The sequence below is a fragment of the Onychomys torridus genome, chromosome 10 (assembly GCF_903995425.1).
Source record: "Onychomys torridus chromosome 10, mOncTor1.1, whole genome shotgun sequence".
Taxonomy (NCBI): domain Eukaryota; kingdom Metazoa; phylum Chordata; class Mammalia; order Rodentia; family Cricetidae; genus Onychomys; species Onychomys torridus.
The window spans coordinates 20,792,765-20,807,324 of NC_050452.1; the positions used below are offsets into that span (position 1 = coordinate 20,792,765).

Below are 14,560 nucleotides of genomic sequence, written 5' to 3' on the forward strand. Positions count from 1 at the left end.
GTCTCCAGGATCCTGCCCTGCTTGTGTTCCTGTCCTGAGTTCCTTTGGTGATGGACAGTGATGGGGAAGCGTAAGCCAAATAAACCCTTTCTTCTCCAAATTGCTCTTTGCTCATGGTGTTTCGTTATAGCAAGAGAAACACTGATTAAGGCAAATGTAAAATTTAAGAAAGTAAAATCGGGCCAAATGAGGAAAACAGATCTTACACACTTTAGTGAACATCGCTTTGCTCTGGGGCTGAGCTCAAATCTACTGACATGATAAAGAACCAAACACAAGAGAGGAGTGTGAGAGAATAGCAGAGGGCCATGGGATACGTCCAGGAATGAGCACCAGCTTGAAGTCAGTAGGGAAGACATTGTTAGGTGGGTCTGTCCCAAGCTCTCACTTTATGACTGGGAAGATCCTGGATTTCCACCTAAAAGCTCTGGTTTCCAAGCCTTCATAACAGTAGTAAGAGGATTCAATGCTTGGTTGGGAGAATTGCAAAGATAAGGCTCTGATAAGCAGGGCATAGGGATGTGAGCACTCAGTAATGCTCCTTAGAGTACATTTGTAATGATCAGTCAAAATGAACCTTTCATAGGATACTTAAAAAAACGAGTATATGAATTGGCTAGAATCATCAGTTGAAAAAGACACTGCTATTAAAGTAGCCAGGGGGAGGAAGAGAGAGAGAGAGCTAATCAATCCGCTCTGTATTCTCATACTCCTGACAGGGCTCTTTGCCCACTGGGGCAAGCTCCACTAGAATGGCGCACTATGAAATGGGTAGAAGGAAATCAAGCCCTAGGCAGAAGGTTGGGCTAGACAAGCTTCAGGCTCCAGCACTTGTCAGGAGTCTGAGATGTTGGGTTTGGATGACAAGATGCCCAAGTTCAAAAAGGAAGGTAAGGAGGAAAGAGACTGCCCATATGAACCCTGGCAAGGAAGGGAAAGCAGCCAGGTAGCAACCCGTGAGCCTGCCCTTGCCTTCTTCAGCATTGGGATATCTCCAGTACTATGGCTCACAATATTCCAGCTCCATCCCCAATGTCCCTGCTAAGGCCAGCTTCCTGTGATTGCCTGCCTCCATCATTGCATTACATGTGTATCCCAGGACTTCCATTCTCTTCATTTACACAGTTAGCATGTTTAATGCGCTGTCCTCACAGAAGGTTGGCTCCTTAGAGCAATGCCTTTGAGGTACAGCTTCTAAGAACCATGCTTGATACATGGAAAGATCTGGAGTGGACAAAAGGAAGAGCAAGCAAGGGTTTTTGAAACATCCCAAAGGGACCCGGCACCACAAAATGCCCCTTGTAGGCCACCAGCAACTTGGAATGAGTCCAAAGTGGTGAATTTGTAAATTGAGTAATGAGACTATGGGAAGGAAACCCAGGGACCAGCAAAAGGAGCCGGGGCAACAAACAAAAAGTGGCCATCCACTGATACTCTAGAAGAAAACAGAGCACAAAGTGTCACCTGCTAAGCAGCTGTATGTTTAGACATGTGTACACATTAAAGGGAATAACCTCATGTGTCTGAACAGGGAGAATGCATTTGTTCAGTCCCCATCCAGTTACCTATGGATCTGTCTAGTTAGGTGACCACAGTGATTTATAGAGATGCAGAGAAATGTATATAGAAGAGGGGGGGAGGTAATTGCAAAAGCGTCTGTGCTGCAATTGGTGCATTATCCACCCAATGCCTGCACAGCCCCTCTCACCATAGAATGTCAGCGACACCTGGTGGCTGCTTGCTTTTTAGCAGGCAGCCAGGCAGGATTCTTCTGCTCCAACGGAAATGGAATATAAGGGGTGTGTGTGTGTGTGTGTGTGTGTGTGTGTGTGTGTGTGTGTGTGTGTGAAAGACTACAGAAGAGAGCTTATCAGTAACTCGTCTCTGCAAGCAGCCTTGGGCTGCTGCAAAACTACCCTAGCCGCTGCTCCTGTTTCCTGGTAGATGTTCCACACTGCAGTGTTCAAGCTACAGCCATACCGATTTCCACGGAACTTTGTTCAAGAAGTGTTAGCACTGCTTTCCTCTCGGCCGAGCCCCTTCCTCCTCCATCCCCACACTTCCATGGGCATGTTGTATCTAATGAGATACAATTGATATTTTTATCGAAAATAGATGCTGCATTTCTTGCGCTAAGCAACTTTGTGATGCTATAGTTTGCATTTTTGAATCCCTTGCTTTTCATCTATTTCTTCTTAATTTAGATGAACTGTTAATGAGTCTACTGACCAAGCTTGTATTTAGCCCCAATTAGTTGGAATTAACATGAAATTAAATTTGTATCAGAGCCTGAGTGATTGTCAATTGGAGCCCTTGTGTGTTTAAACAAAAAAGAAAAAGAAAAACTACCAGCTGAAGATTCAGGTGGCATTTGCTGTGGCCAACATAATTGCCATCTGCTCCCTCTCCGCTAATAAGCAACACCCTTACATCATTTGGACAAGTCAAGAAGTAAGTAACACATGACGTAAGGGTTTTAAACTACTCCTTTGTCCACTTCCTTACCCAACACTTCTCAGTCATGCTCGGGAAGCCTGGGCCTGGCACTGCTCCTCAGTTATGAGTCATATCCGTACCACATGACCGGAGCACACAGTTCCTCTCCACCATGGTAGAATATATATTTTTAACTAGCTTTGTTTGGGGATCTGAGATGTATGACATGTATGGAAATGTACACAAACTTAATGGACTTCGTGCATTAGCATTAGAAATCACTAACATAAATGTTGCCAGAAACCTCATCTTTTCTGTCCCAGATGAAGATGATGTGACCAAGTTTCATCACAAGATGTTGACAGCCTTCAGTTCCCTGCTTGTTCACATGTGCCCATCTGCTTTCAACTACTTCATTTGTGCTGGCATGCATTCCCTAGCTATGGAATAGGGAGGAGGAGGAGGCAGAGAAAAGTGGTCAGGGCACCTGCAGCTGTGAGGGCTCCTTCCTGATGAAAAGCAGCCCTGTACCTTTGAATGGGAAATGTTGGCTTCTAGGATGCTGTGGATGGTCTCATCTGAGATGTGGAAGGAGGAGCGAAGGTCCTCGGTTAATTTGGTGATGTTCTTCATCAAATCCTTTATTTTTACATCTGAAGAATACACAAAAGGAAAAGAAATTTTACAAGAAATTTTTCAGAATTTTTATTGACTTAAAAAATATTTGATGTTGCCACCTAAATAAGAAGTTTCCCTCATGGTGTCCAGCTTATCATAGACACTAATTAAAGTTTTACTTTTCGAGTGGGGGGGGGAATCTGAGATCACTTCTTATTTAAGTAAATAAAAACCTTCTGGCTATGTGGTATCATCTAGTCAATGGCTGACTCTGAGTCCTGTATGTTTTGAGACTTGCTTTAGAAAGAGCTCTTTCTGAATGAACAGTGACCATGTGCTCCAGCAACCTCATCTTTCACTTTCTTAAATAAGAAAATTATCACTTAAGGGCATGTGAGAGTTCTTCACACTCATCATATTAACACTGTGTGAGTTTTAGGGGCTGTGTGGATGGGACTCTTAGAGACTCATAAGACAAAGTGGTTTGCGGAAGGACAGAAGGTCAGTGAGAAATCTGAACAACACAAGATTCTTTTCTTTCTTCTACCTGACTTTTGAGACCTCAGGCCTTGGGAATTTCTTTCTGAAGCCTGAACACCTATGACTAGCCATGTTCTAAATGGTTTGGTTGTTTTTGTTTTTAGATAACATATAGTATAACTCTTGCTTTTTGTGTTTTAATATATTAGAATTAAACACTGAATTGCATTTTGTCTTTTTAATTGAAATATAATCACACTATTTTTCCTTCCTTCCCTCCCTCCGAACCGTTTTCTGTCCCCACCCCCTCTCAAAATCAAGTCCTCCTCCTCTTTAACCATATAGCACAACTTCCCTTTTTTATGTTTTATCTTAACAACATGTTGGGCTGAAACACTAAATTTAATCAAGCAAGTTTGGAAACCACATACCCTCTGTGACTGTGAAATTGCTAAGAAACATCATAACAGGAATCTTTGTCATCCAAGTCTCCTTGAGACTTTTGATCAACCTAAAGTGACAAAAAAATTACAATGAGACAAGATAAAACAGCAGAAGCAAAGCGGGAGTGAAAAAACGCTGCCTTGGTTCTTGGAGCCAGACTAGATAACACAGGTTCTCTCTGATAAACGGACATACTCTGTCCTCTGATACCATCTGTGTGTGAATTTCATTAACACCAGGGTTCCAACATGTCCTCAGTCAGTCCAACCCAGCAAATGAATCAGGGTGATGGCATCAAGATGCACGATAAATGCCTTCTCATAGATGTGGGAAATAGATAAAATAGACTATGGTGTATCTGAGAAATTAGTGTAGCCACTGAGAGATGGCCAGTTCTCTGTGCCTACATCATCTGCAGGATGGAAAGCCTCTGACTCTCTCCTTGGGGCTCATACTTCTAGAACACACTGAAAATTTTTAATCAAATATGAAGTGATTTGAAAATATTTGACTGATCACGTATTTATACGTAATACCATTCTGTCATCCTGGATCACAACATCCGACCCAGTGTCCCGCTCATTATAAAGTTCACCTGATGGTAGAAGTTGATCCTATGCTTTAACATTTCAAAGTGTATTTATGGAAAGCCCCAGTGTTTGACTACTATATAGTACCTATTGTTATCTGAAATCAGTAACTTAAACACACATCTGGCTGAGGATTAGGAATACTGGGGAGGATACAAGTGCCTGTTACACAGACCTGTGCATGTGGTGCTGAACTGTTCCCACCAGGGGCTGGCATGTGCAGCCCTGGCTAGAAGCATTTTCCAAGCTGCTTTTGAAGCCTTCCAAGGCACTGAAAAGAGCCCTGCTAAGCCGTTCACAGTCCAGCTGATCTGGTGAGGACCATATCTTTCTGATTTCCTAGAAAACATAAGAGTGACAGAGAGCACAGTATCAAGGCTCGTTCTCAGAGAAACACAGGCCTCTGGCTGTTTCTTGAAGTGTCAGGGAAGGCACCCATTTCCTCTGCGCATGTGTAGTTGTATAACAGGGAAAGACTGCTTACTTTGCAGTGCTAGACAGAAAGCAAGCCACATCCTGTTTTCTGGCCCTTGGCTTTCCAAAATCCAGTTTCCAGCTCCTCTGGGTCACCCAAAATTCAACAGAAAAAAAATAAAATGCCAACATAAAAAAAAAAATGGGCACAGACCTGGAAACATGTAGAAACAGCTGGCTTGGAGAGCTGTTTCTACACTGTCAATCATGGAAATGCAAATAAAATCCGCCACAAGATTGTCTCCTCAAATCTAAGCTGTCTATTGTTGAAAAGATAAGGAATGATTATGTTGAAGATGTGGAGCAAAGGGACCCCTTGTAGGCAAAATAGTCTTGCCATTAAAGAAGATAATATATGAGTTCCTCAAAACTACTATATGATCCCAAACACCCATCCTGGGTCTACATCTAATGGAAAGGAAAGCAGGTGTGAGAGATATATCTACATTCTCATGCTCACTGCAGCATCATTCACAATGAGCAAGATGTGGAATTGACCTGAAGGTCCAATGAGAGATGAATTGATAAAAACAAAAAGCCCTACACATACTATAAGATATTATTCAGCCATGTAAAAGAAAGAATCATGCATCTGCATCACATATATGAACCTAGAAGGAATGCTAACTCAAATAAGTCAATCGCCAAAACGGAAAAAAAAAAAAAAAATGTACTTAGAACAGTGAGATGAAGGCTGAGAATCCAGCACTGTGGACCACACAGAGCGTTGGCAGGAACAATGGCAGAGCACACTTCTCCTAGAGTATGAAAGGACACTCAGCTTCGCCCATTCTTCACTTAGATGTCTGCTGTCATCACATCTTCATAGATGCAGCCTCCTTCACCATCCCCCTTCACTGCTCTGCAAATGGATATACAGACCCAGCTATTTCCTGAGTATCCCCATGAGAGCAATGGCAGGCACACTCCTGCAAGACTGAGAGGTCGAGGCTGTATCTGTCCATCTCTAGTGTGTTGCTCTCACGTGCTGCACTTTCTCCGGCTCCTGAGAGTGAGGCTCTCACCTGACTGTTTCACAGACCTGATGACCCCTTCTTCCCTAGAGGTCCCTCCTCACAGCATGCTGTGCTGAGACAAGAACATTATCTACAATGAGCATTGGCTTACCTACCAATGCACTTCTGCGAACATAGGGAGAACCCACCTCATCTCTTAGAGCCTCTGCACACCTGCTCCCTCCTACAACTCCCAGCTCATTAGTCTGATGCACATATATCACTCCCACTGCTAGTGTTAGTCTTAAATTTAACAAAATAATAACTTTGACATAGAAAGAACTGCAGAGAAATAAGGTGGACTGCCCTCCCCAGTAGCAGGAAAAGATAAAAGAAAATTTTCAACATCCTTGAGCACATACAGGTGGACCATGCTGAAGAAGTATCTAACATAAAGACTGAAAGTTGACTTTGTTAATCTAGTCTTGAGAGCATGAAGAACAATTATTGTTTGTTTTTCACTCTTTTTATTCTTTGGGCTCTTGAGTCTTTGGTCTTTGGTCTTTTGGGACCCACCAACCAGCTCCCAAATAAATCACATACGGAGGCTTATTCTTAATTATAAATGCCTGACCTTAGCGTGGCTTATTTCTAGCTAGCTTTTCTTAACTTTAAATTATCCCATCTATCTTTGGCCTTGGAGTTCTTATCTATCTCTATTCCTGTATACCTTTTCTTTCCTTCTTATGCTGTGTCTGTCTGTGTAGCTAGGTAGCTGCGTGGCTGGCCCCTGAAGTCCTCCTCCTTCCTCACTCGTTCCTTGCTCTTTCTTCTTTTCCACCCAGATTTCTCCTTCTATTTATTCTCTCTGCCTGCCAGCCCCACTTATACTTTCTCCTGCCTTACTATTGGTCATTGAGCTCTTTATTATACCATCAGGTATTTTAGACAGGCACAGTAACACAGAGTTAACAAATGCAACATGAACGAATGCAACATATCTTTGCATCATTAAACAAATGTTCCACAGCATAAACAAATGTAACACATCTTAAAATGATATTCTACAACAAACCACCACTTGTCAAAGAGAGCACACAAGCCCTCCTTCTCTGAGTGAAGCAGGCCTGCATCACCCAGGCACTAAGCAGATAAGAAGGCACTGCTGGGTCCAAAGGATTAGACTTGAGGAAGTATCCAGAAGACCCCAAGCCAACCCCGACATTTCAGCCACATTCTCTGATTCTGGTCAACCCAGAAGTATCCTTCTGTGAGCACTGATGTCTTTTAAAACCTAATTTCAGGTTCCTACTGAGCCCAAGACAGTTCCTTTTTGCTGTTGGAACACAATGTGGGAAAAGATAAGGAGTTGTCGCTCAGAGTTCTCCTCATCTGGATTGGTGAGTGGAGGCCCATGCCAGCACTAAAAAAAGTACACAGTAGAATACTTAGACATCAAATGGTTAAACATAGCATCAAACTCTGATTCCCAGGAGCATCCAGCACCCACTGAACATCTGACTGGAATGGGTCACTCTACTACAAAAAGAGTAAACACTCAGAACTGTCCGAAAATAAAGCCCAAGTGTTTACCTTTTTTCTGGAAAAACACTGCCACTATTCCAGCTCCTCAAGGACTCTAGCTTTTAATTGATGTGGATGGGCCCCATATAAAAATCACACTCTAATTCAGTATAAGTTGGAGTACCTGGGTGGGATTCCTAAGTATTTGTACAAGTTAATAAGAAAGGAAACCATACAGGGTCTCATCAGCTGGCAATCTTTGGCATTTGCCAAATTAACTTAGTAACTTAGGCCCACAATGGGCCAGTAGGTATTTAAAAACTATCTTGCCAAAGTGATGGCTTTGTTAGGGGAAGGGGTGGTGGTTTAAGGGACCCCTTTGGCCAATGATTCATCAAGATATAATGCACTCCAAGGAAAGAGCATTTTCCAGACATAAGAGGACTGATGCATATTTTGAACTCACAGAGACTGGGACAGCATACCTAAGACCTGCTCAAATGCAAACCAGACAAAAATCCCAGCACTGAGAAGGAGAAGTGTACATAAAGCCCCATCCCTAGCCAATAAACTATTTGCAATTGATACCTGCAAAGGGAAAGGGAAAATCAGTTTTCACCAATAGAATGCCACTGAATATATCAACCACACTCCAGAGCAGGGCCTATGGGCCAGTAGGTATTTAAAAACTACTTGTGTGGCCAACACAAAAGGGACTCCATGTTTTTGATTTTGTACCTTTTATTTTTTTATTGTTTTGTTTGGGTATTTTTGTGTTATTGGACTTTTTGTTTGTTTAGATTTTCATTTTGAGAGTGGTGACAAGGATGTAAGGGACAAAAAGAGCACAAAGTTGGTTGGGTGATGAGGTGGGAAGGATCTGGTAGGAATTAGGGGATGGAAAAGAATATCATCAAAATACACTGTATAAATAAAATGATTTGCAGTGTGAGTAGAAAGGAATCAAGGGAAGATAATGGGGGCAAATATGATAAAGTATATTATATACATGTATAAAATGTCATAATTAAATTCATTGTTATGAATAATTAATATTTGCTAATAAAAATAAAGAAGCAAAAAACTATCTTTCTAAAACATAGATGATAGAAAATTGATACACAATAAACTGATGGATGGATCAGTAGATGAGTAGGTGGGGGATGGATAAATGGATGGATGAATAGATGGGTGAGTGGATGGATGGACAGATTATAGATGAGAGGGGTGATTAAACAGATAAATAGACAGACAGACAGACACATGATAGATAGATAGATAGATAGATAGATAGATAGATAGATAGATAGATAGAGATAGGCAGATGGATGTACAGACAAACTGACAGAGACAATCTGTTTGAGAGCACTTTCCAGTTCCCCTGGTGTAAACACCCTACTTCCCACAAGCATGATGTCACTGAACACAGAGCCAGGAAGCCCTGCTTAGTAGCAAGCACACAGTACTACCATCATGCAGATGACATGTATGCAAATGATCTCAGGACAGAGGCAGTAAAATATATCAAAAAACTAGGAAGTTATGTGTCCCAAGTACTTGTTGCTTTTGCTTTTAGCATATTTATTTAATTGTGTGTGTATAGTTTGAGTTGTAATGGTGCAAATGATTAACCATCACTTGTAAAACCCCTAAGACTTTAACAAGCAACTCTCATAGCTGAGTACCAGCCAAGCTCTGCATGCTGCAAGTTTTTCAGGGCTCATTCCCATTGTGACCACACAGCAGAGTCCCTTTGGTTCTCACGACCATGCTGCAACTATAGAGTAACCCCACTACCTTGCCTGAGCCAACACCACAGCTGTTATGAATGTGAAATGCTCTGAAACATAAAAGAAGACAAACCTGGTAGTGGTGATGTACTAGAGTGACTCCTCGAAGAGCAGATAAAATTAGAGGCCTCATCCCATCTCCTTTGCAACTCAGCATAGCACACAGAATGTCCTTAGTCAGGGAAGGGTTTTCTGCCAGAAGAAACAGAAGTTAATAAACAATTATCTTTCAACCAGCCCAGTTTCAGAAAACTGTTCTTCAAAGATTCAAAATGATCCAAATTCCTAAATATTTCTTAAATCATCAAGATGCACAGGCAGATAAAAATGAAATTGCACCTTTTAAAACATTTTGATTTTTAATGTATATGTAGTAAGTGCGATCTTAATAAAATACACTGCCTTTCTATACACACATTTAGATCACGTAAAATAACTACATCAAGGTAACTGGCTGTGGTGATATACAAGAGAATGGCCCCATAGTCTCAGATGTTGGAATATTTAGCGCCCAGTTGGTGGAACTGCTTGGGAAGGGTTAAGGGATGTGGCCTCATTGGAGGAGGTGTGTCACTGGGGGTGGACTTCAAGGTTTCAAAAGTCCATAGCATTCCCAGTTAGCTCTCTCTGCTTTGTGGTTGTGTCTCAGGATGGGAGTGCTCAGCTACTGCTGTGGTGCCATTCCTGCCTGCTGCCATGCTCCCTGCCATGATGGTCACGGACTTTAACCCTCTGAAACTGTAAGCCCCAAATAACCTTTCTTCTCTAAGTCACCTTGGCCATGGTTTCTTATCACAGCAATAGAAAAGTAGCTCAGATATTACTAGCTATTACCTCAAGTATTCATTGTTTCTTGGTACTGAGAACATTCAGAGACCTCTCCCATAGCTTTTCTGGAACACCCAACTGGCTGTGGTAGCCCCCCCGGAATAAAACAGTAGTAGAAACACCACTGTAGTTTCTGTAAGAATCTTATAAGTTGTTCCTTGTATCCCTGACAGACACCCTGGCTCTGCAGCCTCTGTTCCCCACCCTTCTGCCCATTTCACTAAGTCAGCATTTGAGCTTCCATATATATGAGTATGCAGTGTTTGGCTTTCAGTGTCTGGCTTCTTCATTTAACACAATGTCTAGCAGTTCCATCCATGTTGCTGCAAGTGACAGAAACCCATTCTTTAAAAGGCCATTATGTATAAATATTATATTCTCATTGTCCATTCATGGTATGCTTTTTAAGTCTAAAATGTAAATAAAGACTTGTCTGAGCTAAATTAAGGGAATAGAAAACAATTTACCACCTCTGCACCCCACCCACCCCCAACACATCTTCTCTTCCTGTGCCACTGTAGATGGAATTCCCACTCACTGGTCCTTCTCACACGATGTCTGGGATAGCCATTCACACTGGTTTGCATGATTTCTTGCCCATTATCCTAGCATGGTTATAATCATTTCACTCTTTCATTCTCAGAATGCTATACCCAGGAGATTAGCAGACTTCTGGCAGGTACTGGCCATATCTTCCCCACCCTTGCCATCTATCATCTGCCTTGAGATCAAAAATAGCTGATCGGTTATAGACTTTAATTGTGCTGAAATGTGATTTTATTTGTATGTTAATAAATAAAGTTTGCCTTTGAGATCAGAGGTCATTAGAGAGCCAGGAACAGAATTCAGGTGGTGGTAGCCAATGCCCTTAATCCAATCACTTGGCAGGCAGAGTCTCTGTGTGGTCAAGGACACAGCCAAGTGTGGTGACCCTTGAGTCTTTAATCCCAGTACCAACCATAGAGACCAGGAGGTCTGTACAAACAGGCAGTGACAAGGAAGTCATATGGCTGGGCTTAGAGCCAATGAGAAGTCATAACAGGAAAGCAATAAAACACAAGGCACACAGGAAGAAGGTCTCTCTCAGGAGAAGGATGGCAGTGAGTGGTAAGATAAAGTTAGTCTTGGCTCTTCACTAATACTCTAATCTCTTGAGCTTTTAACTCTGTATTTCCTACTTACTAAGACTATTGAGAATTTTGTCTACAAATCTGAAATGTTTCATGCTGTACCCCAGGTTCTTCTTAGCTACTGGCCACCTCTGTCTCCTGGTCACTCATAACCTATGTTCTTTATGCCCCCATCCCCACCTCGTGCCTTTCTCAGGGTACTTCTGCCTCCTTCTAACTAGATACCTCTCAGAAGTCAGCCTCACCCTTCCCTTCCCTTCCTCCCCTCCCTTCTCTTCCCTGGCTGTCCAGGGACCTGTGAGCAGTGTCAAGAGGGTCACTCCTGCTTTCAGATACTCTTGGCATTTAGCACATGACTAAGTGAATTCCAGATGCTGGGTCGTGATATAAAACAAGGTATATTTTTATGAATAACTAAACTTGTTAATTTTTCAAATAGCAACAGTCCTTAAAATTTAAAAAAAAATAAAAAATAACAGTTTTAGTCTGGGCAGTATACCAAGAGAAGAAATCCAAACCAAACAGGACCCACTCTATGCCAGCATGGTTATACACCACTGCAATCCCAGCATCTAGGATGCTGAAGCAGGAGGATCACAAATTTATTGCCATCCTAAACCACCTAAACACTGTCTTCTCAACAAAGAAAGTAAATAAAAAGATGAATGGGAAGGAAAGGGTGGCCTTTCTTCAAAGTTAAATCACTATGATGCGCTTATGAGAAGAGGTGCCAGACTTCTAGCAGTCTTGACACTAGCAGCAGCTCAGTTCTCACCTGGATCCTCTGCCCTCCACGGTGACTTCCACCTCACTTTGCTTCTTAAAGCCTCACTCTAGTCAATTCTACCTGTGCTTGTTCACTTCTGACCTTGAAGACATATTAGATATCTGCCGTGACTTCCCAGATCTGCCACCTTTCTCTAGATCTCCACATTGTTCCCCAAGCCCTGGAGGCTCCACCCATCTCCTCAGTGGGAGAGGTGCATGTGCATGTGCTTGGGCGCGTGCGTGCGTGTGTGTGTGTGTGTGTGTGTGTGTGTGTGTGTGTGTGTGTGTGTGTGTGTTCCTATGTATGGTGGTGTATATGGAGGCCAGGTGGATGTGTGGATGTTGGGTGTCTTTTTTAATCCCTTATCCATCTTTCTCTTTTCTGAGACAATGGCTTTCACTGAATGTCGAGCTAACTGACTAGAGTTATTCCCAGCAAGCTCTGGAGATCTCCTTGTCACTGCCCCTCCCCAGCACAAGGATTACAAGCCCTCATCACCACAACAAAAATGCTGGAGATCGCCAGGCGGTAGTGGTGCATGCCTTTAGTCCCAGCACTCAGGAGGCAGAGCCAGGTGGATCTTTGTGAGTTCAAGGCCAGCCTGGGCTACCAAGTGAGTTTCAGGAAAGGCACAAAGCTACACAAAGAAACCCTGTCTCGAAAAAACAAACAAACAAAAAAAGTACTGGAGATCTGAACTTAACTCTCATGCTCTAGCAAGTACCTTGCCTCCTCAGCCCTGTCTCCATCCCTGACCTTGAACTCTTCTTTCCAAGCGTGACTCATGCTCTCTGTTCCTTGGTTCACTAATTAGTGAGATGAGAACATGATATGAGTGGATGCCTGATGACATTTTGTTCTCCTTCCGTGAACTTAGCAGGCTCTGATATGATCACTGCTGTCACATTTAACACCAGAAGGGACAAAAAAATGATGCTGAACTTAACTCTGTCATCAATGACATTAACAACTCCAACAGCAGAGCTCCTGGTGTGATGGAAGACCTATGCACCTGTCCAGGTCCATTGCATCTCCTACTTTCCTGGATGAGAGCCTGCTGCTTCCACCCTGGTCTCCTACTCTACAGAACAGGGTCTGCTCTAAGGAGGGAAGCGAGGCAGCACTTTCAACAACAGCCATGCCTAAGTGAAATAGGAACACTAAAAATTAATTTCCTAACATCACTTTGTGTGTTATATTAATTTAGCATCTGTGATCCAGAATGGCAAAACACATAGAAATCCAGGTACCAATAAGTGTTCCCATTCACTGAAAATTCATTACTTTACCCAACTGTGAAATGTCAAAATAATTGCATCTTCAAACATGGCTGAATTTTATACGCCAGAAAAGGAAGCAGAAAGAGATTTGATTTAATGTCCCCAAGCATGCCTCCCCATGGTGAGATTTTATTGAGCAGCATGCTGTGTGCTTCCACGTGTAATACTTGGTGTTTGGCAATACAGTCCACATTTATAGACATCTCCAGTGGGAAATAAAAATGTAGGTCTATAGATAGAGATAAAGCACTCCCCTACACAATAGTTCTCAGGCTTCAATGTTCATATGTGTTCACTTTGGCCTCTGTTCCTCACTTTTTTTTATGTTTCAACCCAAAAGGTTAGCCAGTTCCTGGGTTCAAGAAAACATTCAAATTGGAAGAAGGACAGCAGTGAGTAGACCGGAGCTAGTCCTGCCCATCTCTCCTGAGAGCCAGCTCTCAGTAGCCTGGGGGCTGCCTTTCCCAGCGCAGCAGGCAGGGAGCCCCATCCTCACCAAGGAAGGAGAGCCAAAATGTATGCAGCACACACATGTCCCCAGAAAGGGCCCTGGGAGATCACATGGGCTTACACTCTCCTTGTATTTAGTCTTCTCAATTGCTCTTTGAAATAGATGTGAGTTCACCCTCTTTGAAGCTCTAAGAGATTCTGTTGCCTGTCAGCAGGCATGAGGCCCTGAGAACTCAGTATATTTGATAGCAAGCTCTTCTTCCATTAGACCAGTTGCCATGATGTCACTGAACAAAGCCAAGTTTAATTCTGTGCCTGCAGACACTCTGGCTGGTAATGCCTTATGGCACATGGAACTAGATTACTTTTCCTTACAGTGAGGTAGCCTGGCCTCAATGTGCCCATCCTCCAGCCAGCACCCACTCAATAATCCACTCAGGCCTTTTGTAAACATCAGTTGAATGTCTACCGTGCCTGTATCAGGGTTCTTCTAGACACTGGGCAACACATCAGATAACACGTAGACACATCCCTTCAGCCTTCGGGTTTCAGTTGGGATGCCTCTACTTGAGGTTTGTGTCCCCTGGTCTTCTCTCTTCTACCCTTCATTGTCATACACAGTCTCCTCCATCAGCTTATCATCACTGACGGTATCGAAAGTTGCATGTGTTTTGAGTTTGCATTTTTTTTAATAAAGTATTAGAAGGCTAATTCCTACCTGAGTCTCATTTCTCCTTCCTTCCACTTGCAGACAGATGCTCTTCCACACACCTGGATCCCAGCCGTGGCCA

At 42.7% G+C, this 14,560-nt stretch overlaps 1 protein-coding gene across 1 annotated transcript in view; it reads right to left on the bottom strand.

Moving 5' to 3' along the window:
* Abca13 (ATP binding cassette subfamily A member 13) overlaps nt 1–14,560 on the bottom strand; it is a 428,395-nt gene that overhangs the window by 310,272 nt on the left and 103,563 nt on the right. Inside the window, exons 21-24 of the mRNA XM_036201460.1 lie at nt 9,386–9,504; nt 4,744–4,907; nt 3,966–4,045; nt 2,968–3,089 (exon numbers count right to left, since the gene is read on the bottom strand). Coding sequence (XP_036057353.1) covers nt 2,968–3,089; nt 3,966–4,045; nt 4,744–4,907; nt 9,386–9,504 — 485 coding nt within the window. The remainder of the gene's footprint in view (nt 1–2,967; nt 3,090–3,965; nt 4,046–4,743; nt 4,908–9,385; nt 9,505–14,560) is intronic.